This window comes from Rhinolophus hipposideros (genome assembly GCF_964194185.1).
Source record: "Rhinolophus hipposideros genome assembly, chromosome: 2".
Lineage (NCBI taxonomy): Eukaryota > Metazoa > Chordata > Mammalia > Chiroptera > Rhinolophidae > Rhinolophus > Rhinolophus hipposideros.
Genome location: NC_138048.1, coordinates 56,970,614 through 56,996,761, shown reverse-complemented (window position 1 = coordinate 56,996,761; position 26,148 = coordinate 56,970,614). Strand labels below are relative to the sequence as shown.

The window sequence follows — 26,148 nt, the reverse complement described above, 5'->3', positions numbered from 1 at the left end:
CAAAAACAAAACAAGCTAACTTGGTTAATACAGCAGAAATGGAAGCAGTCAGCAAAACCTGTCAAAACCAGACAAAATAAAAAGGAAGAAAAATTGAGGAAAAGAATGCATTATTGGAGAAAAAATCAGGGAGCTCAAAACACACTGAAAGCTTAAACATATAAAGTTACTATTCCAGTAATGGCTGTCCTGAGCACATGCCAATTCTTACTGGCTTCTCAATGGATTCTTCTCCTTGTGCTGATAAAATTTATAGTAAAACAAAATGTACATATATATGGTAAACAACTCTCCTCTAAAGCCTTACACAGTTTAGCTCTGGTCCCAAACTTCTATACTTCAAACAGCAAAACAAGAGCCCTGCAGTCACACAGAATCACCATTTTCAGTGACCATCTATTGTTATTGTGTCTTCCGGGGTCGTTGCCTCAGTGTTTACCAGCTTATCAAAGCATTCCTTTTAGCCACATACCCTTCTTTAAAATAAAATCCTTACATCTACAGAGTTCTTAGCACCTCAGGAATGTTTTGGCATCCTTAAGAGACTGGCATCCCATCCCTTCATCCAATTCTCCTCATGCAGTGATTTAGTTTGTTGGACTGTGACAAGCATTCCACCTATCGGGTAAGCATGCAGTCTCCACTGATTATTTAAAATAAACCCTTAGGCTTTCTTATTTTGTGTCTCTCAAATTCTTTAAAAAATAAATAATAATAGCCACGGTGCTTCTAAATCTAGAAGGTAATTAGTCAGTGGTACCCAAGACTCTTAAACGTGATAAATGTATCCAGATCTAGATACGTAAAAGAGAGCATAATCTGAATTGCACATGACTTCAGTTTTCATATCCAATGGAAAAAATAAATATGGCTATTAAATATAGAGAGATGTAATTATGTTAATTACTAGAGGAAGGGAAATTTTCTTAGTTTTGCTTACTGCATCCCTTAAACCGATTTTCCAAAAAGAAACCCCCTCCCACAAGCAAGATAATAAACTAAGAAATCTGGATTCATTGATAATTACAGTGCTTCTAAGCAATACCATTTTTCATCTTATTCAATAAAAATCTGACACCGTGACTGATACACATTATTTACTTCATGAGTGAGAGTAGGTATAGACTGACATAATTTTAGAAGAAAAGATAACTATTTTCTAAATGCACAAATATAAATAAATTTTATCACTAAACTATTCCATTTTGTAAACAGATATTACTTTTATTCCATTTTCCCAGAACTACATTTAATAAGATAACAATACTCTTTTCCAGGATCCAGTATTAAATACAAAAAACAAAACAAAACCTGTTTAGATTTATTTTGTATAAAATTACAAAGAAAAATGAATTTAAAAGTAAAAGATTAATTTGGAATGAATATTTCTTTTCCTTAGTCTGATTTTAAATCATTCTCTATTGAAAGTAGGGTCTCATAGCCAATACATGTTCCTTGTCTCATTTTCTCTTATACAATCCTGAAGCATTTCACATATTGCCTTAAGTATAATATTCTGGTTGAGTTTCATTTCACTGTCCACACAAATGCTATTCAGTCTTATGCCAGTTCCATTTCATTTCGGTGAAAGATAATGAATTTTAAAGTTGTCTTTTATAAAAGGTGTGCTCCTAACACAAAGGGAAAAAAAAAAGGAACTACAAAACTGAAAATTAAATGGGAAATCGTGATCAGCTAAAAAAGAAATAGGCTAGACCGAGAGAGTCACTGCTGTAGAGGTGACATACCATATCAGCATTGTGTATACAAATTACCCTGCCTTTTGCAGGCACCTCAGATTCACAAATCTCATCCTAAGAAGTGGAGAATATTTCAAATTTTCTAGACTCTCTGATGGCAGGCATCTAATCTGATGCTCAGCTTCATCTTGAGAAATATGTGCTAAAGTACTAGATTCTTCTTTGAAAATTTGAACCTTATTATTTATTATCTACTATCTTTTAGGGTCTGTTAAAGTTCTGATATCAATGGTAACCCAGCTTCATGGTTTCATTTAGCCACTAAAATCGCATCTAACTTGTGGGCTAGACTCACAGATAGGCTTTCATGCCCTCTGGTGGATGTTCAAAGAAAAAGCTATACACTTTAGCACTAAGTAAACCTTGTTTTTAAAATGGATATCCTTTAACATGGGAAGGAAAAAAAAAATCTAGTCCTGTCAGAATTAAAATCCGAGACACCATGGTAAATAGAATTTTAACAATTTATTGATGAACTAAGATGCAGGCAAAGATTAACAGATTAGATGACAGAAAAGGAACACAGGTTTATCTTTTTCAATTCATCTGTTAAATGTCATGATAATCATATAATCTAAGTTAGTTTTATTATTGTATTGTTTGTAGTAGTTTTCCGTGGGCCTTAAAGAACATCTGCTACAGAACTTCCACGTCTCTACCTGGAGGTCAGAGCAAAGTGTTGGAAACTCTAGTATCATTAAAAACAATACTGTTTGTTGGAGAAATATATCCAGACCTTGTACAATAATTAATATATAATAGTCATTTAGTAAGTATTCCTTAGGCAATAAATGAAAATGAAAATGTGGTATAATATTTGATAAGAGATCTTTGTCAGAGAAATTTCTGTGAAAAACAACTTTTTCTACCAGTCCTCCACACCTGCCTGAACCCTCTCCCCATGCTCCCTCCCCCACCCATATAAATAAACCAGGCAATCGCATGTCAAGCATGTAATTTGCTTAGACTTGCCCTGACACATGAATGCAACTCACTTAAAAATAAATTCCTATCACTTCAACCGGGACTTTCACTAACTTCTGCCAACCCCAACTGCTGACTCATTAGCCCCATTTCCAGATGTGCTTACATTTTTCTAGGTTTAAATTATAACCACTGCTTGTTTTGCAAGTGGAATGGATTTTTATATATATATATATATAACTTATAGGATATAAACAAAAATTCAGAAACATGAATAAAAAATTAAATCACCTGTAGCCCCCCGACTTAAAGATATTGGTGCTTAACATTTTATTTTTCTTTTAGCATAATTTCCTTTGTTTGTTCTCAATTGCAATTTATAACATTGCCAAACATTTATGTTTAACTTTATATTCTTTTTATTAAAGTAAGGCATGCATTTAGTTTTAAAAGTGAAATCGTATTACAGACGTATGATAAAAATAAGAATTATTCTGCTCTACCTAATCCCACATTGAATTATCTCTAAGTCTTATTTCTTGAGGCAATCATTTTCAACTCTTTAGTGTTTTACGTCAGATATTTGTGACTTAATTTCCAGATGATGTACTTTACCATTATCTCTTAATTTTTCTTCTAATTTTAGATATTATTCATTGACTTCCTACAATCTGAGATTAAGATTTAGCTTTCTTATTATATCTTGCCACCTTCCTTCACACACACTTCCCCCTCTGCTTAGCTTGTCAAATAAATAAGACCCATTTTAAAATTCAATGTTAATTATTTACATTATGCGAGGCTTACCCATTTTTGAGGAATTAATTCAACTTTTTGTTTTTCTCTTTCTGGTTCTAGTTCCGTTCACGTCTGAATCTCTATTTGGATTGTTAAATGATTATATTTTTTATTGACTACATCTTAGGAGAGAGGTCAGATTAAAATGGAGCTATTGAGGCAGAGAAAGCTGTGATATGTGTTGGAGTAGAATCATAAACTTTATTGAGACCACTCTGCCCATTAATTACCTTTTATATGAGTACTAACGGAGAGGTGTTAACTTCGCTGTATAGCACAAAAGTGTAACACAGCCAGGCCATACCACTCATTTACTACTGAAACATCTTCCTCACCCAAATCCTTTCCCTATGTTTATTCTTTTGTCTATTTGTCCTTGTGTAGACTACATTCATTGATCCTTAGGAATTCCCCACCAAATGAAAAAAATTGTTCCTAAATTTGAAGTTTTGAACTTAAAAATATTTCAAGTATTTTCAATTGATGATCCAGATTTAAAATCGGCTCGATTTCAGAATTTCTTCATATGGAGGTGGGGGACCTGAATTGCTGAAACATGGAACAGGATACAGTTCAGGGTTTTGAGTGTGAAGGTGAATTCCAACAGTTGGATTCACAGCTGCTTCTGTCCCTGGAAAGAGAAGATAGGGATTTGTAATCATTCTACTCAGCATGAAACAGAAGTACATGAAGTTCCTAGGGAAATGCGGCATTTCTTAGATCACTAGAGCAACAGAAAATTATTTGTACACTTAGGGAAAAAAATTAGTCTTAGTCACTATGGCAAGAAAATTTGCTTTCAAGAGCTCATTACAGCAGTGCCCCCTTATTTGTTGTTTCGCTTTTCGCAATTTCAATTATCCGAGGTCAACAAGGAGCAAAAATGTAAAGTGAAAAATTGTAGAAATAAATAATATATAAGTTTTAAATTGTATGCTGTTCTGTGTGATGAAATCTCACGCCATCCCCTTCCTCCCACCCTGGATGTAAATCATCCCTTTTTCCAGCATATTCACACTGTATGTGCTACCTGCCCATTAGTCACTTAGTAGCCAGCCATGTTGGTTATTAAATTGACCCTCAAAGTACTGCAGTGCTTGTGTTCAATTAACCTTTGTTTTACTTCATAATGGCCCCAAAACCATTCACGTAACTTTTATTAAGTGTATTGCTGTAATTGTTCTATTTTATTATTACTGTTGTTAATCTCTTACTGTGTCTAACTTATAAATTATACTTTATCATAGGTATATTTGTATAGGAAACAACAATATATATGGTGTTTGGTACTATCTGCAGTTTCAGACTGGGGTTGGGGGTGGGGGGGAGGTTGTCTTAAAACATATCCCTCATGGATAAGGGAGGACTACTGAACATTATCATTGACTAACCCATCAGGAAGCATTTACAATTTTGCAGCTGATACTAGAAGGAATACCATTTTTGGTAAATCAGAAGATAAGATTCCTACAAACACTAATGTTCCCATCATGGGAAATGCAAGTCTCACTAGAAACAAACTATTACATTTGAACTTCATTATTTGATATGTATTCTCTGAAAACTGCAAATAATGCAATTAATTACTTGAACCAATTCTCTATTATGAATAGTAAAAGTGTTAGGTTGTGAAACGTTTGCAATTAAAGTATACACACAGATTAAAGAAAACAAATTCTTAAATTTTGAATTTTGAAATCCAACTTCTTGACCTGTAGCTTATACTACAAGCCATTAAGTATCAAAAATAATCATTTTATTCCTCAAGCTGATCACCCTAAGAGACCATGCACTTATTCCAGTAGCTCTTTTGGAAATCTTCCGTTAGTATTTTCTTGAAAGACTGTTTTTGAGCCATGGGAAATCAATAGTAATATCTTATAACCATTTCTCACTTTATATTTTTTTCATTTTTGTCACCAGGGTCTTTACCAGGAATGATTTGATGGCTTCTTCCCAAAACAATAGTAATAACCATAAATTCACCTTTAAAGAAGAAACTAGGCCCTTAAACTAAACAGTCAATCCTTTAACTGTTTTAGTATATTAAATTTAACTATAACATAGCCATGCTCATTCATTTACATATTGACTCTGACTTTTTTTTTTTTTTTTTTTTTTGCATCGGTGTGGCAGAGGTGAGTAGTCCCACAGAAACTATATGGCCTGCTATGCTAAACATATTTCCTATCTGGCTCTTAATAGAAAAAGTTTGCTGACCACTTCCTTAAAAGATGAAGATTGGAAACTATGGAGGAAATTCCAAAGACCATGCCACAATTATCAAAATAATTCAGTATTTACATATTAGGCAATAGCTGCATTGCTGGAATCCATTTGTAAATTACTCAGAATTATTACTTTGGAGTGGATAATGTTTATTGAGAATCATGGAGTTCCACATATTTACATTTGTCTTATATCTCACTGGTTTGCAGAACAAAGCACAATACTTCAAATACTAATATAATATGTAAAGGGTAGAGCTGTATTTAGAATATGTCACACCTTTTGGTTCAGGACTTTTCTTAAGGAGTTATTTATTTAAATGAAAAATCTATTACTAGGCTGTTACAAAGTCTTTCTGTACCTCAGTTTTCTTTTGCTCAATAAAAGGATAATGACAGTATCTACATCTATAAAAGCAAGGCTAAATGAATGTAAAGTTCTTCAAACAAAGCCCAGCACACAGTAATTACTTATTAATGGTCAATTATCATTATTATTAGTATAAATATTATATTATTACTATATATCAAGAATGGTACTATGCTAGAAATATGCGTATTTTCTTTTATTTACAATATTATTTCCCAAACTATCCTATTTTAATGGTCAAATAATATTTTAATCATTATCATTATTAATAATTAATAATGTTATAACAGAGATTATTGAGTGAAAAATTTTGTGGAGTTAGAGTCTTATGCAGTTAGGAAGTTTAGGATGATGTAAGCTAAGTCTGAGGAACTTGATAAAACAGAGTTAACATGGGTAAAGTGTACTTGCCCCAGTACTTCTCTCCATTGTGGATACTTGTACCGAGCACCGCCATTTTCCAGGTGAACTGCTCCTAGTTTTTCAATACATGGTCAATGGTAACTTAGCTATCATTCTGCCTAGAGTCTTCGATCAGATTGACTTGACACAATTATTAGCTCAAATGTATTTCCACTACTGCCCTCATAAATGCTGTGCTCCAAGCAAGAGGTTATTGACAACTGCTCTCTGTGGTAGGAAAGTTCTGTTATCACTTTACTACAAATTTGGTCATTGCTCCTAAACTTGTTATGGAAACCACAAGACATTCATTTGATAAACAGAACTAAGCCAGTGTGCTCAGAGAGCTTTTGTAAAATCGAACATATGTCAGTTTTCAATTTTTCCAAAGCATGTTTGCTTATAATATCACGTGACTAGGAGGGGAGCGAGTTAATCTTTTGACAAATTAAGAACCTGAGAGAACTCTATTAAAAATGCCTGCAAAAGTGCTATGGTTTTGACAGAACTGTTAGTGAATGTAATAGAATGTGTGGTTTAAGTGTGTAAAACCAATACACTTACTGCTGAGTTTTTATAGCCAGGTTTCAGATTTACCACATCATTAAGAATCACTCCAAGAGACTTTGCTTATTTTAACATGTCCTTTCAACCTCTTTTTTATTTTCTCCCTTCTATATCTCATCCTTGTCTCTCATAAGGGGGTGGCTAAAAATGCCTGATCTTGAGTCGCAGTTCTACCATCCACAAACTGTTGCTTAATCTCTAAGTGTCTTTGTTTCATCATCTTTAGAGTGCTCAGAATGAAAATGAATCCCTCATAGAGGTGTAGGGAAAAACAAATGAGACTCGAAATGTCAAGTGTTAATATAGGGCACAACACATGGTAAATGTTCAATAAAGGTGAGTGAGTAATTACAATTATCATGCCCTTCCTCGAAAGTGTCTGAATAAAATACCCTCTTTCCTTGCCTAAATGAGTTATAGAATATCTACATGTAGAGCATAAGGTATAGGGAAATGACATTTCAAAAAGGATTCTAATAAGACAGGATCCTGGAAGAGGTGCGGGGAGAAAAAAGCAGAGAATGTAAGGGCCTGCTCTTAGCAGTCTCTCTCCAGTTCTCCTCCCCCTCCCCAACTTGCAGTATTCACATTTAATCACTGCTGGAAGACTAGTATTTCTGTTGCCCTGGAATAAGAAAAAGGAAAGTTATCTTTGAAATTGCAGAAGAAATGGGGTCAGGGAAATTGGATAGTGGAAAGGCAGCATTATCACGGAGATCAGCCCTGAGGAGAAGCTAACCTAAAATGACTGTTCTCAGAAGGGGTGTCTAGGCAGACTCTCACTTCAAGGTCTTCTCAGGAAAGGCATGGGACCTGCTTGCTGCCTTGTTAGGGCTGAGAGGACCCAGCTCTAGCCACATGAAATAGAAAGAAAGGATTCAATGTCAGTTTTATGGCTACTTATCTTTTTCTGTTGTTAAAAAATATGAAGTGATAATGACAGGGATCCCACTCTTAGGCTCTCAGATCATCTCTTTCCTAATGAACAATAGATTGTTTTCTGTCTCAAGCCCTTCATCTTTCTCTCCCAAACCCTAAATTTCTTTCCCTTTATTATTCTTAGATGTTTTATCTCTTTATCGATAAAGGCATTTATTCAGCTTCACAACCTTATTTTCAAAGGAAACATTATCATCCATATTTTCATTGAATTATAGAAACATGTTTATAATAAACTTTAAAACCCCATTTAATGATTCCTTTGCCATTACTTATATTTTTCAAGTACAAATTGAAAAAACATAAAACAACTAGCCTAACAAATCCCAAACTTTTTTTTTTCTTTTTTTCTATTTTAAATCACTTGTGTTTTGTACCTAGTCAGTCCTTGGTCTTATAAAGTTGATCACAAATGATAAAGGTTTGGGGTACAAATGATTGTGTAAGAATTTTAATGATGTTTTCTTCTTCCTTCCCCACCTTTGTTAAAAATTTGCATGCATTCCTCTAAAAAATGTGCTTTCTGTGTCCTAGTATCATGTTTCCCGGAAAATAAGACCTAACTGGAAAATAAGCCCTAACATGATTTTTCACGATGACATCCCCTGAACATAAACCCTAATACATTTTTTGGAGAAAACTTTAAATATAAGACCCGGTCTTATTTTCGGGGAAACACGGTATGTGTTCTCACTCTCCATTTACACATTTGAGGGGGAAAATGGTTGCAAATCTCCCGTGTTTTCTGTTGAATTATCAGAAAGGATGCCAAAAGCATCATTAACATAGGTAACATAATGAGATAAAAACCATTGAAACACTCTACTATTTTTATTCCTTACACAGGTGCTAAAACAAACAAACAAAACACGCCTGAATTATATTAGAATTGTTAGTCCCTGATGGTTAAGAGAGGAGAGCAAGAAGGACTCAGAGACCACTTTATAGATGGTCTCATCCAAGAAGATACAGGGCAGTGAATGGGTCCTTTCTGAGGTTAGAGTGGAGATGGTGAGGGGAAATTGGATCAAGATGATCCAAGGATGGAGGTAGGATAACAAGGGAAGAAGGGATTGTCTAGGAGACCCTGTGGCTGGGTCTAGGAGGAGGCAGTGAGCCTGAGCAGAACAAAATAACATAATTTTAGGGTTTGTATAAAATAAATATGTTTTAACTAGCAGTCCTTAATATATATTCAACTTCAAACTGTAGTCTTCTTCTCTTCTTGCACTTCATCCTTTCTCCTCTCTTCCACCTTCTTGACTTCCTTCTGGTCTTTCTTTGACTTTTTCTCTAATAATACCCCCTTTTCCTGCTTATCCTCTATGGGGTATCTGAGGGATTATTTCTCCCTTTTTTGGTGCATAAAGAGCTTCATTAATAACATATTATGGACATGGAAACAGATCCTATGAGAGCAGAAGAATTGAGAAACCTGAGTGCTGACAAGCAGATAACTATGATTACTGGCCCAGGAAAAGCTCCTGGGGGCCGGGAGTCTGGCTGAGATTTCCAAAGACCTTTCTCAGAGAGAAATCTCATCAGACAATCAGATGGGCTGTGCTGGCAAGGGCTTCCTCAAACACCTTTGATGAGGTTCCCAAGACCAATGTTTTCCTTTCTTCCTTTAACATTTCTAAGAAAATTAGCAACCTGAATGATGTAATATTTTCAGAAATTCCTAGTAAAAGAAATTTCCTGTTTTATGTATTTTAACATCAGTAAAGTTCAGTCCATTCCAGCCTGATAGTCAGTCAAAATTCTCCTCTTGGCTCTTCTCAGCTGAGACAGCTTCTGTGAGGTCCTGAGAGTCAAACCTCTGACCCACAGGTCGGAAGAGCAGAGCTGCTTCAACTAGTGTATTTAGCAAATTGTGGTGATAACAGGAAATAAGTTCTGAGAAAATAAAATAAAGGTCTAGAAAGAACCCAAGGTTCATATAGCAAGCCTTGTCTCTCCATTAAAATGTTTTAAATAAACTTATTTCCTACATTCTGTATTCAAGAGAGAAAAACCTATTGTCCCCTTTGTGTGCAAGGAGTAGCAGGGAGTCCGAAACCCTGTTTCATATTCTAATGTGGCACCAGTGTCTTCAAGTGAGTTCTCATTTGTCTTTCCATTTCTGAACAATGACTGGGAAGAGACTCAGAAGTGCAAACCCATAACCTGCAGAGTGGGCCTATGAAGCCAGCAGTAACTGGACTCCAAGCCAAGCTGTGAGTGCATGCTTTGTGGGGTCTGTGTTGGTAGAGCCTGTGGTTTTGCCACATCCCTCGCTCTGTAGTCATAAAAAGATCCTGTAGTGGTTCTCTCACTTCCCTTTTTGAGAGCAGCTCCTTTTATGGAAATATTAGGTAGGAAGAATCATTTGTCTGGAGAAACGAAAGCATAATGAGGAACCAGTGGGAAAAGGAAATCCAGTGTGGGTCTGGGTTTCAGACTGCCTTAAAATATTGACTCCCTGGAATTTACTTCCAGAAGTAATTGCTACTTAAGAAGGTATGACTAGAGATCACAGAGAATACCACTTCCTAAATGACCCTTTAATATTTTGTTTTAGAGAGGAGAAAGAAAAATGCTAGGAAGCACAACTCTGGGAGCCACATCCACGTCAAAGACCATGTGAATGGCTGTTCACTGCCTGTACAGCCATCCTAGGTATCCCTGGGACAGGGTGGGAGACGGGCAGTGGATGGGATAACCTAACACGCAAGCCAGGGTGGGTGAAGGAAAAAATAAACAGGAAGGGGCAATTGAAACTGTGGCCTCTAAGATGGAAATCAATAAAAGTGAACTTTGTAATATAACTTAAGCTGGGGGAGTGTTTAAATGTCCCTTGCCCACAGTAAGATCCAGAACTATACCATTGGAATTGACGTCAACGGCTAGAATAAAAAAGGAAATGAAGATTCTGGAGAGCAATCTCTACCATTAAGGAATCACAACATGGAAATGTCTGGAGGTTCGGGGTATAGGGCTGTATTAGTGTCAAGGGATGATTAGGTGGCTAAGCCATGAATGCCCTGCCCCAATTTTCTCTGGCTCCCTACACCCAATTCTGGACAATTTGAAGTCTACTAGTGGACTGGCAGCAAAGATTTGTGTGGTATGTTTCTCTAGCACAGTGAGAAAAGTATACAATATCCTCTAAGAGAAGTAATAGCCACTTTCCAAGTCTCAGTATTTAGGAATGAGAGATAATATTTGATAAGCCGTTGACCTAATGCCTGGCACTTGGTACATGTGACATAAATTGTGGCTATATTATTAAAAAAAAGATTTCCTCCCAAGTATTTTCTTTTCTTGTCAATAATGACTTCAGGGTAATACAGAGAATATGGTTCTAATGCTCTGCTCTCAGTGCTATTGCAGATTATCAAAATCCCTTATCAACCTTGACCCCTTCTCTCACACTCATACCTGTTCAGGCAAATTCAAAGCATGTATGTAAACCACCATCCAAAAAATATGAAAGCATTAGATAGAGGGGGATATAACTATGGTACATATTTGCCTTAAAATTTTAACAGTGTAACTGGGTAACTTATTTAAATTTAAAAACAGATATACTTTTTTTAAAGATTACAAGGAAGTCTAGAAAAGTCTTATTTAGAGTAAGAGGAAGGCTAAGAGGACCAGAGTTGATTCTCCTCTTTAGAAATTCAAGTCAAGTTGAAGGGAACATAATTACATTTGTTTATTAAATACCTCTAGTTAAATAAAGAAAAATAGACCAAGGCAATCGTGTTAACCTCTTTGACTAGTGTATTTTGTCAGAAGGTCAGTGACCCTATTTCTCTCTGTGCTCATTGAAAAGTATTTTTTATTTTAGGAGGAAGAATTATTTTCACTGGAGATTTTAATTATCTTTCGCTAAATACCCATTTCTCAAACTGACAATGTGTTTCTCTTGTTAAATAATGACTTAAAAAAGTCAATAGTGAATATAATCCTTAGGTCATAGAATGAGTTTTAGTATTATAACATTTTAGCTTATTTTTATCCCACTTTTTATTTAGCTGTTAGTTTTTCCAGAACATGCCCTGCTCCATCTATTGAAAATCTTATCTGGCCCAAATTTCTGAAGGACAGCTATTAATCTCTAAGAAGCACTCTTGAGGCAACTGTGATATAGAATGCAGTACCTTAGAGCGAAAGTCTCATAACAGGCCATCTGGATGAGGACAATGCTTGGCAGTTACAAATAACTCTAAGACCTCAATTTTCTCCATTCTTTACCTTCTAATGCAGACTGGAAAATAATAGGAAGTGCAGGATTCTACTAAAGTGTCTGGGGAGAAAAACATATGAGTATTGATACTCCCTTGCCCAATTCCAAGGTTTTCAGACTGTGCATTGGCAGTGGACAACCTGGAAAGTGTTGTTCAGTGTTACTGCAGATAAGAGGGGAATAGAGAGCTTAATAAAGGAGACTGAACACAGGGTAGGTCGACTAATATCAAAATGTCAGAGATAGTTTTCTACACCTTAACCCTTACCACTCACTTGTATATCTCTTGTCTTATTTGACTGAGCAAAATGTTTAGATTCTATCACCATGTTCAACTGTAAGTCTTTTCCCCAAGACACATCTTTTTTTTTTTCCTTTTGAGTTTTTTTTTCTGAAGTTTTCTCACTGAGACCCTCTCTCTAATGTGTGCCTTCAATAAACAACGTCTTGTAAGGTCACAAATCTGCTTTTCAGACTTGTTACTTTTTCAATACACCACAAAACCATAAGGTTTCAAAGAGGAAGTCCAGAAGTGTGCAGAGACCTTACCATAAACAGGGTCCAAGTCTCCAACAGCAAAAACAGCCAGCGTGCGTCTTGGGCAACCCATTCTGGGTCTCCTCAGCCAGCACTGGAGGCAGCAGAGCACTGTTCCACAGAGCAGAGCCACCAGAAAAATCAGCAGCAGGAACCTGATTCCAGAAGAAGTAGAGGCTGAGTGAGGGGGAGCAGGCAGGAAAATTAAGAGCTCCTGTTACTTCCTGGAAAGGGGGCAAGAACTCAGCAAAACTGACTGCAAGCAACGTGGAAGGCTGAATTCCTTAAGCAATGCCCCACCACCACTTACACATTTTCACTGAACCTGGAATGTTCGCTGAGCTCAGAGCGGGTCTGTCTTGCCTGGTGATCATAGTACTTTCCTCTTTGGCAATTGGAAGGCTGTCCTATGGAGCAGTGTCATGGTTCTTTAAATCGTTATGTGTTAATATCTTTCATCCAGCCATGAATCCTTTCATTCAACTAGTATTTAAGCAACTGAGCAGATTTTAAATGTTTGGGTTGGGGATTCAAAGGTTGACAAGATAAGACATAATCTCTGTCTTGGGGGAGCTATCCAACTGAGAAAATTGGGGATGTTTAGTTTGGAAAATAGAAAAGTCAACATTTAGGAGGTTATAAGAACTCTCAATTTTTTTAAAAGACTAGCTGGTAAAAGAGGTAGCAATCTTATTCTGAATGGCTATTTTTTAGGGGAGGCGGGTAGGAGTTGTTGTTTTTTTCATTTTTTAAAGATTTTTATTAAAATATAGCTAACATACAATATTATATTAGTTTCAGGTGTATATCATAGTTATTCAACAGTACTCACCTGGCACATACATAGTTATGAACATGTTATTGAGTACATTCCCTATGCTAAAGAAGTGATCACCATGATAAGTCCAGCAACCATCTGACACCGTACCACGCTATCACAATATTATTGACTATGTTCCCTGTGCTGTATATTACATCCTCAATACTTATTTGTTTTATACCTGGAATTTTGAACCTCTTATTCCCCTTTTCAAATTGTTTAATTACAGTTGATATGCAGTATTATTTTATATTAATTTCAGGTATACAGCATAGTGGTTAGACATTTACATAATTTACATAGTGACCGCCCCTTTCCCCGACTAGTACCCACCTGGCACAATACCTACTTAACACCGTATTATTGACTATATTCCCTATCCTTTAGTTTACATCTTCATGACTATTTTGTAACAACCAATTTGTACTTCTTAATCCCTTCACCTTTTTACCCACCCTCACCCCCCTCTCATCTGGCAACCATCAAAATGTTCTTTGAATCTATGAGTTTGTTGCTATTTTTGTTTTTTTGTGTTTTTTTTCCTGTTGTTGTTCTTTAGATTCCACTTATAAGTGAAATCATATGATGCTTGCCTTGCACTGTCTGACTTACTACACTCAGTACAATACTCTATAGATCTATTCATGTTGTTGCAGATGGCACGATTTCATTCTTTATTACAGCTGAATAATATTCCATTATGTACATGTATCACCTCTTCTTTATCCATTCATCCATTCAGGGACACCCAAGTTGCCTTCATATCTTGGCTATTGTAAATAATGCTGCAATGAACATATGGATGAGCACGTCCCCTCGAAGTAGTGTTTTGGGTTACGTCCGATAAATACCCAGAAGTGGAATTACTATGTCCTTATTTGTCTCTGTTATTGTCTTTGTTTAGAAGTCTGTTTTGTCTGTTAAAAGTATTGCTACCCCAGCTTTCTGTTGTTTTTGTTGTTGCTGTTGTTGTTTGTTTGTTTTCATTTTTGTGAAATATCTTTTTCCATCTCTTTATTTTTAGTCTGCGTGTGTCTTTTGATCTGCAGTGAGTCTCTTTCAGGCAGAGGCCCCTCTAAGATTCCTTGGAATACTGGCTTGGTGGTGACGAACTCTTTTAGCTTTTTCTTGTCTGGGAAGCTCTTTATGGATCCTTCAATTTTAAGTGAAAGCTTTGCTGGGTAGAGTCATCTAGACTGTGGGCCCTTGCTTTTCATCACTTTGAATATTTCTAGCCACGCCCTTCTGGTCTGCAAAGTCTCTGTTGAGAAATCAGCTGACAGTCCTATGGGAGCTCCTTTGTAGGTAACTGCTATCCTGTTGCTGTTTTTAAGGTTCTCTCTTTGTCTTTAACTTTGGGATTTTAATTATGATGTGTTTTTGTATGGGCCTCTTTAAGTTAATCTTGTTTAGAGCTATCTGCACTTCCTGGACTTGTATATCTATTTCCTTCACCAGGTTAGGGATGTTTTCTGTCATTATTTCTTCAAATGAGTTTTAAATTCCTTGTTCTCTCTCTTCTCCTGGTAAAACATGTAAATGTTGGTATCCTTGATGTTGTCCCAGAGGCCCCTTAAACTCTTCTCATTTTTTTGGATTCTTTTTTTTTGCTGTTCTGACCAGGTGTTTTCTGCTACCTTATCTTATAAATAGCTAATTTGATTCTCTGCTTCATCTAATCTAGTGTCGATTCCCTGTAATGTACTCTTCATTTCTGTTGTTATATTCTTTATTTCTGACTGGTTCTTTTTTATGTGTTCTATTTCCATTTTTATGTTTCCTATCTCTTTATTGCAGTTCTCCCTGAGATCACTTAGCATTCTTATAACCAGTGTTTGGAACTCTGCATCTGGTAGATTGCTTGTCTCCACATTTTTTTTTTCATGGAGTTTTGTTCTGTTCTTTTATTTGGGACATGTTTGTCTGTCTCCTCATTTTGGCTGCCTCCCTACTTTTATTTATTTATTTATTTATTTATTTATTTATTTATTTATTTATTTATTTATTTAATGTATTATGTAGGGCTGCTATGTTTTCCAGTCTTAGTATAGTAGGTGTGCTATGGGACTCAATAGCACAGTCTTCACCTGAGCAGTGCACTCCAGGTGTGTCCCTTGTGTGGGGTGTATGTCTTTCCATTGTACTTGAGACTTTGTTGCTGTTTGTACATCAGTGGCAGAGATTGACCCTCAGGCTGATTGGTCGTAAGGACTGGCTGTGACTACAGTGGAGGAGTTCTGGTATAAGGACTGACCCTACAGAAATGATCTGCCTCAGTTGGGCTCTGCTACCTGTCCAACCCACCCCTCGACTGTGTTGTCTTTGGCGATAGCTGGGTGATACTCCTGCTCCAGCATCGCCTGGGAGGGGACCCACTGAACATCAAGTTCAGCCACAGCCTGTGCCCCACCTGAAACCACCTGGCAAGAGCCACAAAGCAATCCACAGATGACTGCCACTCACACCATACTTGGAGGTGCCTTGAGAGGCCAAGCTGTGAACCAAGGCTGCTGGTGGCAGGCTTAGGGCTGCTCAGCCAGAAATACAGGACACACTCAAGCCAGCTGCTGCTTGTCTGGATTCTGCAGACCTTTTAGAGACTCTGGGAAACTGTGCAGCATGAGCCCAGGCAGGAGGTTTGTATGAAAAATCCACTGGAATCACCTTGGGTGTGCCTGAAAGTTGGGTGGGCGAGATCTCAGAATCATCAGGGCATGGTGAACAGATGGTATCAGTCAGCTTAATGAAGACTCAGATATAATGGCCACCTGACTCTGCACACTGGGAAAAGGGAGGGCTCAAAAAAGAAACAATGGCTTCCTCCAGTTCCTCCATTTGGGAAACAAAGCTGCCCCTCCAGCCCTCCTTTTGACACCAGAATTCATTTCTCCCCATATGTCCCTGTCATCTCTCCAACTGCTGCCTGAGCACTGAAGCTCAGAGCCAGTGATTCTGTCGGTGAGTCAATCCATGAGGGTCAGGTTAGAAGGAGGGCCTGGGACTCCAGCAGCCCTTCATCTCACTCAGCCACAATCTCCTCTGGTTTTTACAACCAGAAATCATGGGGACTTCTCTCCCTTGCACTGGAACCCTACACTGGGGGGGTCTGGTGTATCACTGGGACCCCTTGCTCCTCTGAGGGGGACCTCTGCAGCCAAGATTTCCTTTCCGATTTTTAATGGTCACATACGGGTGTGGGACCAGCTCGTCCCACGTCTCTGCCTCTCCTACCAGTCTTGAGATGTCGTCTTCTGTGTGTCCTTAGTTGTAGGGCTTCAGTTCAGCAAGATTTCAGGTGATTCTCAATGATGACTGTTTTGTAGTTTACTCGTGATTTTGATGTGGTCATGAGAGAAGGTAATCACAGCGTTTACCTACTCCTCCATCTTGACCAGCTGTTGAATAGGTTTTAAGGCCAGAACTGCAATCAGTAGAGGAGGCATTTCAGGAGATATCAAGAGAAAGAACAATTATTTTACCTTTAAAGATTTTCTAGTCAGGAATACACTATTGTTCTCAAAAATAGTAAGTTCCCTATTGCAGAAAGTGTTTAAGTAAATACTAGATAACAACCTGAAAATGAGGTTTTCACATATATTGATTCATGAACCTGAAAATTTTCTTAAGCTGTATGATTTCATGTGCCATTTCAATTATTTAGGAAAAGGAGTATGCATACGCCACCAAAGGTTTTATAAAACAAAGTGAGGATGTCCTTACCAGATATACCAGTCATCTGTGTATTGCTCTTTATAGTTTATGCACCTGGTGATAAACAAAGAGCAGTTAGTGTTGGACCTCTAGATGGCCAAACCCTGTTCTTTTGGACCATAGTATATGTCCTGACCACACCTCTTTCCCCAGCAATCACCTACTCACTGCAATCCTTCAACACACTTTAGCAAAGGTTTACTATATGCCTACTCCATTCAAGGCACTGAGAATACATTTAATGTGAAATTGTCAGATACTTAAACAGGTGAGTATTTCACAGTACTAAGTTTGATGCTAGAGTTACAAATACTATTGTGCCTTAAGAAGATAGTGACTAACTCTTCAGGACTAACATGTTATAGGCATTAGGTATTAGGCAGATGACCATTCCACTATTCTGTTTATTCAGAGGCCTAGAGTTCTTTAAAATGCAAATTCTCCAGGGAAGGTTTGGTCTCTGTGAACCCTTAATGTCTTAGTAGGGAATAGATGGCTTGCAGTCTTGACTGGAGAAAAAAGGTAGGAAAAATGGAAAAAGAATGAATGTGGCGACACCTGTCATTTACTAAGGAGTCAGAAGATGACCACTTTACTCACAATGGTCAAATCACTACCTAGGCACAACTCAACCATTCCAGGTTTTAAAAGATCACACAAAAACAAATTTCACTTTGTGATTTTCACTCCAGAGTCCTTCATTATGCCAGACACAGTGTATCATTGAATGTATGTTTACTGATGGACTTTTTGTGTACCTCAGTATATGGGCCACTGTTAATATATTTTGGTATGAGACATCACAGCCCAATAAACTTCTAAGATGGAGCTATACTTAATTATGTCTTCTTCAACCATTGTTAAAATAACACTCAATGCATTTCACCTTGAAAGCCTTCATAAATATCAGCTAATTTATCGCTCTCCGCATCTCTCCGCAAGGAGGGAGTGTGTCCTATTTATTACCATATCTTCAGAACTTTTTAACATATGTGAAGTGTTAACTTAAAGATCTTACTCCAAATATTTAAAGTAAGTGAATCACCCACACAGTAAGGCTTTTTTTTGAGGGGTGGGGTTGGGGTGGGGGTGTGTGCATCTAGAAGTATAGGAAAAAAATGGCCACCGAAGTGTGACTTTAAAAAGCATCCTAAGTAAGTGATCCTCCATAAGGGATTTTAAAAATAATTAATGTCATGTCCTTTTAAAGGGATATTATCCATTCATCAAAAAATGTAGATTTATATTTATAATTAAAAGATTTATTAAGTAAAATAATATAGAGGGCCCAATTCTACTTTGTGTTTATTTTCTTTTATATGAATCCAGTGATTTCATGAAATAAGTATTATAGTTATATACACACATACATCAAATTGTTAATAATGCTTGTTTCTCTTGAAGACGGTGTTGTGAAGCACTTTATTTTTCATCTTTCTATATTCGGATTTTTATAATGTACATGCATCACTTTTGTAGTCATAAAATTTTTAAATGTTATATTACAAAGATAAAAATCTTTAAAATGAAGTATCCCACTTTAGAGATGGATGTAGAAAACTTTTCTTGGTGACTTAGACTAATAAAGGAATAGAATGTTCTTGTTTTTGAATCTTGAAATCTAAACTCATGACCAGGAGTGGATTGCTTTATTCCCTTCTGTGTTTAAATCTCTGCTTCTCTTCTATACATTTAAAAATAGACCATATACTTATTATAATTCAATTCTAAATATTAACTACCTCTTTTTGTTTCCTAGTTTTAATTTTTGAGCCACTCAATATTTTATTCAGTGCCGGCAATTATGCAAACTGACTCATTTCATTTTCTCCTTATGACCCTATGCACTCACTAGTCAAGTTTCTGATATGCAACAAAATGGTCAGGAAGCAGTTAGCTAGAGAAATGTAAAGTGATCATGTAATTTAGGAATTGCGAGCACCTTTAGCATCATGTATTTCTCCTGTAAGATTTTACAAGTCTACAACTGAGATCCATAGTGGGAAAGTAAGTGGGGCGATCACTAGCTGTCCAAAGAATTAAAACTAGAATATGGGTTGTCTGACCCCGTGTGCTTCACTCCCCACTATTATTTACACATCTTTGTCAAGTTCTTTTTTTTTAAACAGAAATCATTTGCCTTATTAAAAAAACAAAAACAACAACAAAAAAACAGTACCTGAACTGTAACAATATTCTAATTAATCAAATTTTAGATGTAATATCTTCACTGTAGGAAACAGTTAATTTTTAGGGTGCAGCTCAGCTTCAAGTCCAGTTGCCGTTTTCAATCCATCCCATGGGGGAATTGAACCAGCAAACTTGCTGTTGAGAACTTGTGCTCTAACCAACTTAGCCATCTGGCCACCCCAAGGAAAAGTTAAAATTTTTAAGATGAAGTTAGTCAGAGATTTGTATATACTTGGTCAAATTGGGATAATGATACCAAAAAGAAAAAAAAAACATTCGGGAGAAGTGAGAACTGACCATATGTTTCAGGAAGACATTTCCAATTATCAGAGTTCTCTAGAACTATTTGTTGAAGGAGAGAAATTTCTATCTTTACCAGAACGAGTAATGTCCTATATTACTTGGATATTGTGAAGATGATTTCTGCTTCATAGGGATGGTTAGACTAGTAGGTCTTTATTATTTTTCTCAGTGTTGAGAATCTGTGGACCTACAATTTCATTACTTTGACAAATTTAAGAAACAAACTGCAGAGTTGTTCCATTGGCTCCTCCTCTAGAATCACTCAGAATTTCTGGTGCCAGGCTATCTTTAAACCAGTTGTATAACTTCATGTGACTTAACTCACTTTCAAAATTACAGTGCTATAAGGTTGGGTCACACTATGATCACCTACATTTTACAATTGAGAAAATTCAGTCAAGGGAGGTTAAGTCACTTGCCCTAGATCACACAGCTGGAAGTAGCAGAGGCAGACTTTCAATCCAAGGGACTGGGCATCTTCTACCACCATATAACGCTGCAACTGGGAACAGTAACAGGCAGCTCCAGCCCCATATTATTGTATGGAGTACCGCCTAAATGCATTCAATATCCTGTGTTCCAAAAAGGAAATGTTAAAAATGCAAACAAAAGTTAGAAATGAGAACATTGAGAGTATTAGACAAAGAGAATAAGCCAAAAGTGAGATCAGCTTGTAAACTGAATGTAGGCGATTCCATATGTAAAATTAGAACTGAACTCTAGATCTACCTTAAGCTTTCTAGCAGTTGATAGGATGAGAGAGAGAATTAGAAGTCAGATAGTGTGCTCTAAAGTTAATAAAACAAGTCAGGCTTACTGACCAAAGGCACAACTATTCCTGGTAGAGAAACCAGAGAAAAATTCAAACTATAGGGCTTCATAGTACTTTTAGAATAAATACAATAATAAATTTCATGGGTCTTTTTTTCTTTTCTTTTTTTCTTTTTTTCTTTTTTTTTTAATCATCCTTAACATAGGCCAGAGTGCAATTCAGCTGTAATAATTCGGAGGAAGGATGGGTGCCAAATTATATCATCCACAGACTGGTGGCCTAATTACTCAGAGGTAAATTGTATAGTGTTTAAAAGAATGGATGGATCGTACATCCTTTGGGTATTTCACCTAGTGTATAATTTTATTTAAATATTAGATATACAATATGACTTTGTAGTGAAAATTTTGGGCTCAGGAGTCAGTCCTAATTCCAAATCCAAGTTTTGCCTTTTACTCGCTTACTCTTGAGCAAAATACTTAACTTCTATAAGCCAGGTAAGATGGTGGTCTCTCCTAAGGAATCTATTAATACAATTAATGTACAGAATCTTGTACATATATATGGTCATATTTATGTTTTGCAAAGTACTCATGTACATATACTCGTATGCACAACAGGGTACTTGGTTATGTCTGGAAAGAGGAAAGGATTAGAGGTGTAATTATGGAGGGGACTCTCATGTTTTAGTGTATACACAAAAGTTCTTACAGTATTTAACTTTTATGTAAAAAAGCACAACAATATATTTTTCATACTAAAAATGCTATTGTAAAAATAAATGGAGTAGGTTAGATCAGAAAAGCATTTAGTGTTTGAAAACAAATTTAAATGGAACTAATAATAAGTCCCACAAACAGCTTCTTGCTGTGGCAAGAGAGTTGAGATATTGTGTCTGTCTTCGGTAGTTACTTACTTTATACCACTTCCCTACAAAATCTCTTTCGCTACTTTTTTTCCTTCTTTGTATTTATTTTATGCTAATTTGAATTTTATTTGATATGGTTTCTTGTTTTCACTCAAAAACAGTGGTGTTACATAACAACAAATATAACAGAATCTTACATACAAAACGAGGTTGCCAAAAAAAGTTATGCCTAAGTATTATCTGAAGTCCTGCAATTCATTTGATACTATCCCTCTCTGGGTGTCAGTTTCTTCACCTGAAAAGGAAACAGGTAGTCTCAGTGACTCTAAAGTCAGCTTATAAGTTTCCTCAATAGCTTATTTTCCTGTCATGTTGATGGAAGAGTTACATTCAACATTTACAATGCTTTCCATTACAAATTTCTTTATTCTATTATTCTGGGTCAAAAGCAGAAGTGATGGGGCAAGATGAGGTAGCCATGAGGTCCAGAGTTAGGTAAGCACACCAATAATCAAAAAGTCTATTACATCACCAACCGCAGAAGACAGAGAATAAGCAAGTCCAGAATGAATGCCAAGAGACAGCAATGGAGAGCCATGCAAAAGCTGAAAGAGTGGCACCAACTTCACAAGCCGCTTATCAATAATGAGATGATCTGCCAAAAACAGGTGAATGATGCCAGCGCCAGGGAAATCACTCCATCTACCCTGGCCTCTTAGTCTGGAGGCACTGCCCTGAGCCCCTGGTCTTGAGGGTAATGGGCAATGACATTGAAAATGGCTAACTGGCAGTGAGAGCTGCACCCAGGAAAAGACACGGCTTGGCAGACGTGATTTTCTGACACTTGCACTAAGTCACAGTACATTACAGTGTCATTAATCATCAGCAGCATTATTAATGGCACCTTCTTCTCATCTCCCAAACAGAATTCTGAGCGCTACAGCAGGAAAAGTAACAAAATTGAGTCAATTATTCTCACACTTTATAGTCTTGCTCCGCATAATGACTTTTCAGTCAACGATGGACTGCATGCACTACGGTGGTCCCATAAGATTAAAATGGAGCTGATAAATTCCTATCGCTTAGTGACCTTGTAGCCTTTATCACATTGCAGCACAAGGCATTATTCATGTATTCGTGGTGATGCTGGTGGAAATAAACTGAATATGCTGCCAGTCGTATAAAAGTATAACACAGACAATTATGTACAGTACATGATAGTTGATAATGACTGCCAACTATGTTACTGGTTTAGGTACTTACTATATTATGTAAGTACACTAACAGAATCTCTAAACTGTATTATGTGTAAGTTTCAAAGTGCTTTTGATATACAGTCATGAGCTACTGAAGGGCCAGGATACATTCTGAAAAATGTGTCGTATGTTATGTTACTGGTTTAGGTACTCACTATACTATACTTTTTATTGTTATTTTAGAGTGTACTCTCTCTACTTATGAAAAAAGAAGTTCGCTGTAAAACTATGCCATATCACGCTGGGAGCAGCCTCATGTATCTTGTGTTTACGGAGGCACTTGATTGTATCATTTTTTTCTTATACTTGCTTAAATCTTGTGTTGTTTTGTACAGTTACATGCTGTGCAGGCTTGTAATCGAGGAGCAATGGACTACGCCATCTAGGTTTATGTAAGTGCACTCTATGATGTTCCCACAACAATGAATCACCCTATAGCGCATTTTTCAGAATATATCCTAGTCCTTAAACAGCGCATGACTGTATATCAAAAACGCTTTGAAATTTACACATAATACAGTTTAGAAATTTTGTTGGTTTTCTTATATTTGAAACTACATGATCCAGAAAGTTGCCCCCCATCCTTGATATTACTTATAGGTGTGGATGCGGCCATACGTGACGTCGTGATTCTTTCATAGACTTAACCCTTGAAATTTCAAGAGTGGAGAAGGTAGTGAGCAAAAATCCTTATAAGTCAACTAAGCCTCTTAGTTATTTAACAACGCTGATCATAATAAAAGTGCATCTTTCCTGCCTTTAGAACAATTCATCCATTTGCATTTAAAACACTTTACTTATATTTTTCTAGAATGGTTATGATGATTTTTTAAAACTCATCAGGGACTTCTCCAAGGACTGCAGTCTTTTATATTCTTTATTCTGAAAATGCTAAAGAAAAACACGTAGCCTCTTGCTGTTTACTTACATTTCATTTTCTTCACATGGTGAGTCGGAGAGCACCAACTGAAACACATGTTTAGAACAATAAAATCCAAACATCTCGTCAGTCTAACTCTTTAATACCAACAGCACAGACAGACAATGTGGATATATATATACATGCATATGTATATATGTGTGTGAGTGTGTGTGTGTGTGTGTGTGTGTGTGTGTATGTGTGTAATTAAGAGCTTCATAGCGGCGTTTATTGTTGCACAGAATTTTAATTGGAAAAAAAATTCTGGGTAGATTTTCCAGCTTAGCAGTGACCAGAGATATACATTGTAAGCCAAATTCCTATCCTACACACCACTATAGATGGGTGTGAAAACCCTTTTTTTGTTTTTCTATAGGCAGATTTTGTTTTCTCTAAAGAGGTTTTGGGCACCTTGGATTTTTTTCTTTGTTTTCATATTTTAGCTAGAGGAAGGAGGTTAATTTTTCGTATTATTTTCGCACAAAGGAATCAAGTTCTTTGATTCAGAATCAAGTTCTTTGATTCTTGATTCAGAAAACAGAAGTCTATGCAATTAGCAGTAATGGATGTTAAATATAGGCATGAACGAGTGACTTTAACCTGCTCTAAGTCTAAGGTCTAGGTTGATTTAAGATCATCTGACATTCCTATTGAGATTCACATTTCTCTTCTTATCAAAGAAGAGGGGAAAAGTAATCATCTTGCTGGCTTTGTTTTAAAAAACCCAAACCATAAGCAATCCAACAGAATTATCTCAGTTCTCTGTGTTTAGCCTTACAGGTTATAGTAATTCATATCACAGAGGAAAGAATGTACTCCTTTCTAGAGGTTTTGTTTGTTTTTCCCTTGAACTGAGATCCTTCCGTGTACAATGAGAAAATCTTTAAATGTCATTTATGTACAGTCCTAAATATTGGGTTGATGAGTTTAATGAAGTATTTATGTTCCTGGTGTGTAACACAGAGATATAAAGCCAAGTGAATAGTTACAAAATTTAAAATGCCACACAGGGGAATTTTGTGTGAGAGATGTCTTTTTCCCCCCTTAACCTCAAACACATCTTTGTCAGCACCTTATATTCACTCCACCATGTTTATCTGGGCAAGGAGATTTGTGGAGTTGCAGATGGAGCTATGAACTGGCCATCAGAGAGCATGGTAATGAACAATTTATAAGCACAGAATATGAGCTGCTCTCTCTTTTGCTAGAATACTGCAAATAGATTTGCATACTTACTGAGAGGAAAACGAACATTCGAATTATGTCCGTGAAAAAAAAGTTTATTTATGAGTAGATGAAATTATTTGTGATCCAGTGTAACATATAAACAAATAAAGCCAGCATTTCACTTTCAAGTCACTTCCAGATCTTCCGGTGTGCTGTACCGTCACAAGGAGTACACAACTTGACGTTATGACCACTCTCTACCAATGCGTTAGCTGTCAGACTTGGTTATCACAAAATGGGGAGTGAAGTCTTAATATATTTCAGACCTAAATCTTTCAGATACATTGCATCCAAGTAACGCAGATAACAGAGATATAAGTATTAGTCTAAGTGAAATTCTAGAGCAGAGAAACCAAACTAAACTCTAACACAATTCTGCCTACATTGTTCAGCATTGGAAAACTGACAAGCCTCAAGTGTGGTTGTGGGAAACAGTAAACAAAAATGTCTTTAATTAATCCTGCCATAGCATTTTGCTATGTCAATGGCAATTTTGATTAAAAAAAAATACAGCATAGCAAAGTTAAACAAACAAATAAAATTAATGGTGTCACATTATTTAAATAGCAGTAGTACCAAATAAAGGAGAAATAAGACTAATGTCACAGACCATTTGATCTCTGTATTTTTGACCTTTAAGTAGAAGTAGTCATAAGATTCTGGTAACAAGTTCTTAAAGAAATTCTTTTAAATATAGGAGTTATCTATAACAAATCAGATCTTTACAGTACCTCCAAAAATCTTTTCCCAGAAAGAGAGATAATTACCTGGAATAGTGGCAAACACAAGGTTCCTGTTTTGGAGATCACCGAAGTGAAACTAAACTGTCTGGATCTTGACATACTTAAAGGACAAGCTGCTCAAAGATGTCTGTGTTTATTTTCCTCTTTCTTAAAACTTGTTAGCTTCTCTATAAATTATGCTTCTTAGCAGAGCACTCATTAACGATGGTTACTTGTGACTGGTAAAGTGTATGCTGGGGCCAGGAATGTAGGGTGCATGCTCACAGGTACCGAGAGTTCAAAGAATTTCAGGTTAAAGTCAGATGCTTGGTACTGTTTGTCAGGCCCTTAAAAAGCTGGGGTTATACTCGCTGACCTGCAAAACTAGCTGGCTGCTTAAATAACTTATGACATTCAAGTGCTGTTTTATTCCAGAGTATTTCTGGGTTTTATATAGAATCCTGTACTTGGAACACTCATTTAGTTTTCTTCCTTTTGTTGGTCTCTTTGCTCTTACACATCATTTTCAGTCCCCGGTCTAACCCAGCCTTGGGCCTAAAGCTTTCCTTCTGTTATGATTGCACCCTACTTTTAAACAGGATAT

The 26,148-nt window shown here is 36.6% G+C and overlaps 1 protein-coding gene across 1 annotated transcript; it reads right to left on the bottom strand.

Annotated features, from left to right (window-relative positions):
* Window positions 1–2,213: 2,213 nt before the first annotated feature.
* Window positions 2,214–25,800, bottom strand: TMEM207 (transmembrane protein 207). Its single transcript, XM_081071562.1, has 5 exons — window positions 25,590–25,800; window positions 23,605–23,642; window positions 17,297–17,341; window positions 12,769–12,911; window positions 2,214–4,113 (listed from the first exon to the last, which is right to left on the bottom strand). Exons 1-5 carry the CDS (start codon window positions 25,662–25,664, stop codon window positions 3,977–3,979), a joined length of 438 nt encoding a protein of 145 aa, XP_080927688.1. The 5' UTR covers window positions 25,665–25,800; the 3' UTR covers window positions 2,214–3,976.
* Window positions 25,801–26,148: the final 348 nt, after the last annotated feature.

Coding starts and splice junctions, on each gene's coding strand:
- TMEM207 (XM_081071562.1), bottom strand. CDS start 25,664: ATGTCAAGATCCAGACAGTTTAGTTTCACTTCGGTGATCTCCAAAACA. Junction 12,912..17,296: donor ACAGATGACTGGTATATCTG/GTAAGGACATCC, acceptor TTCTGGAATCAG/GTTCCTGCTGCTGATTTTTC. Junction 4,114..12,768: donor AGACTTGGACCCTGTTTATG/GTAAGGTCTCTG, acceptor TTCTCTTTCCAG/GGACAGAAGCAGCTGTGAAT.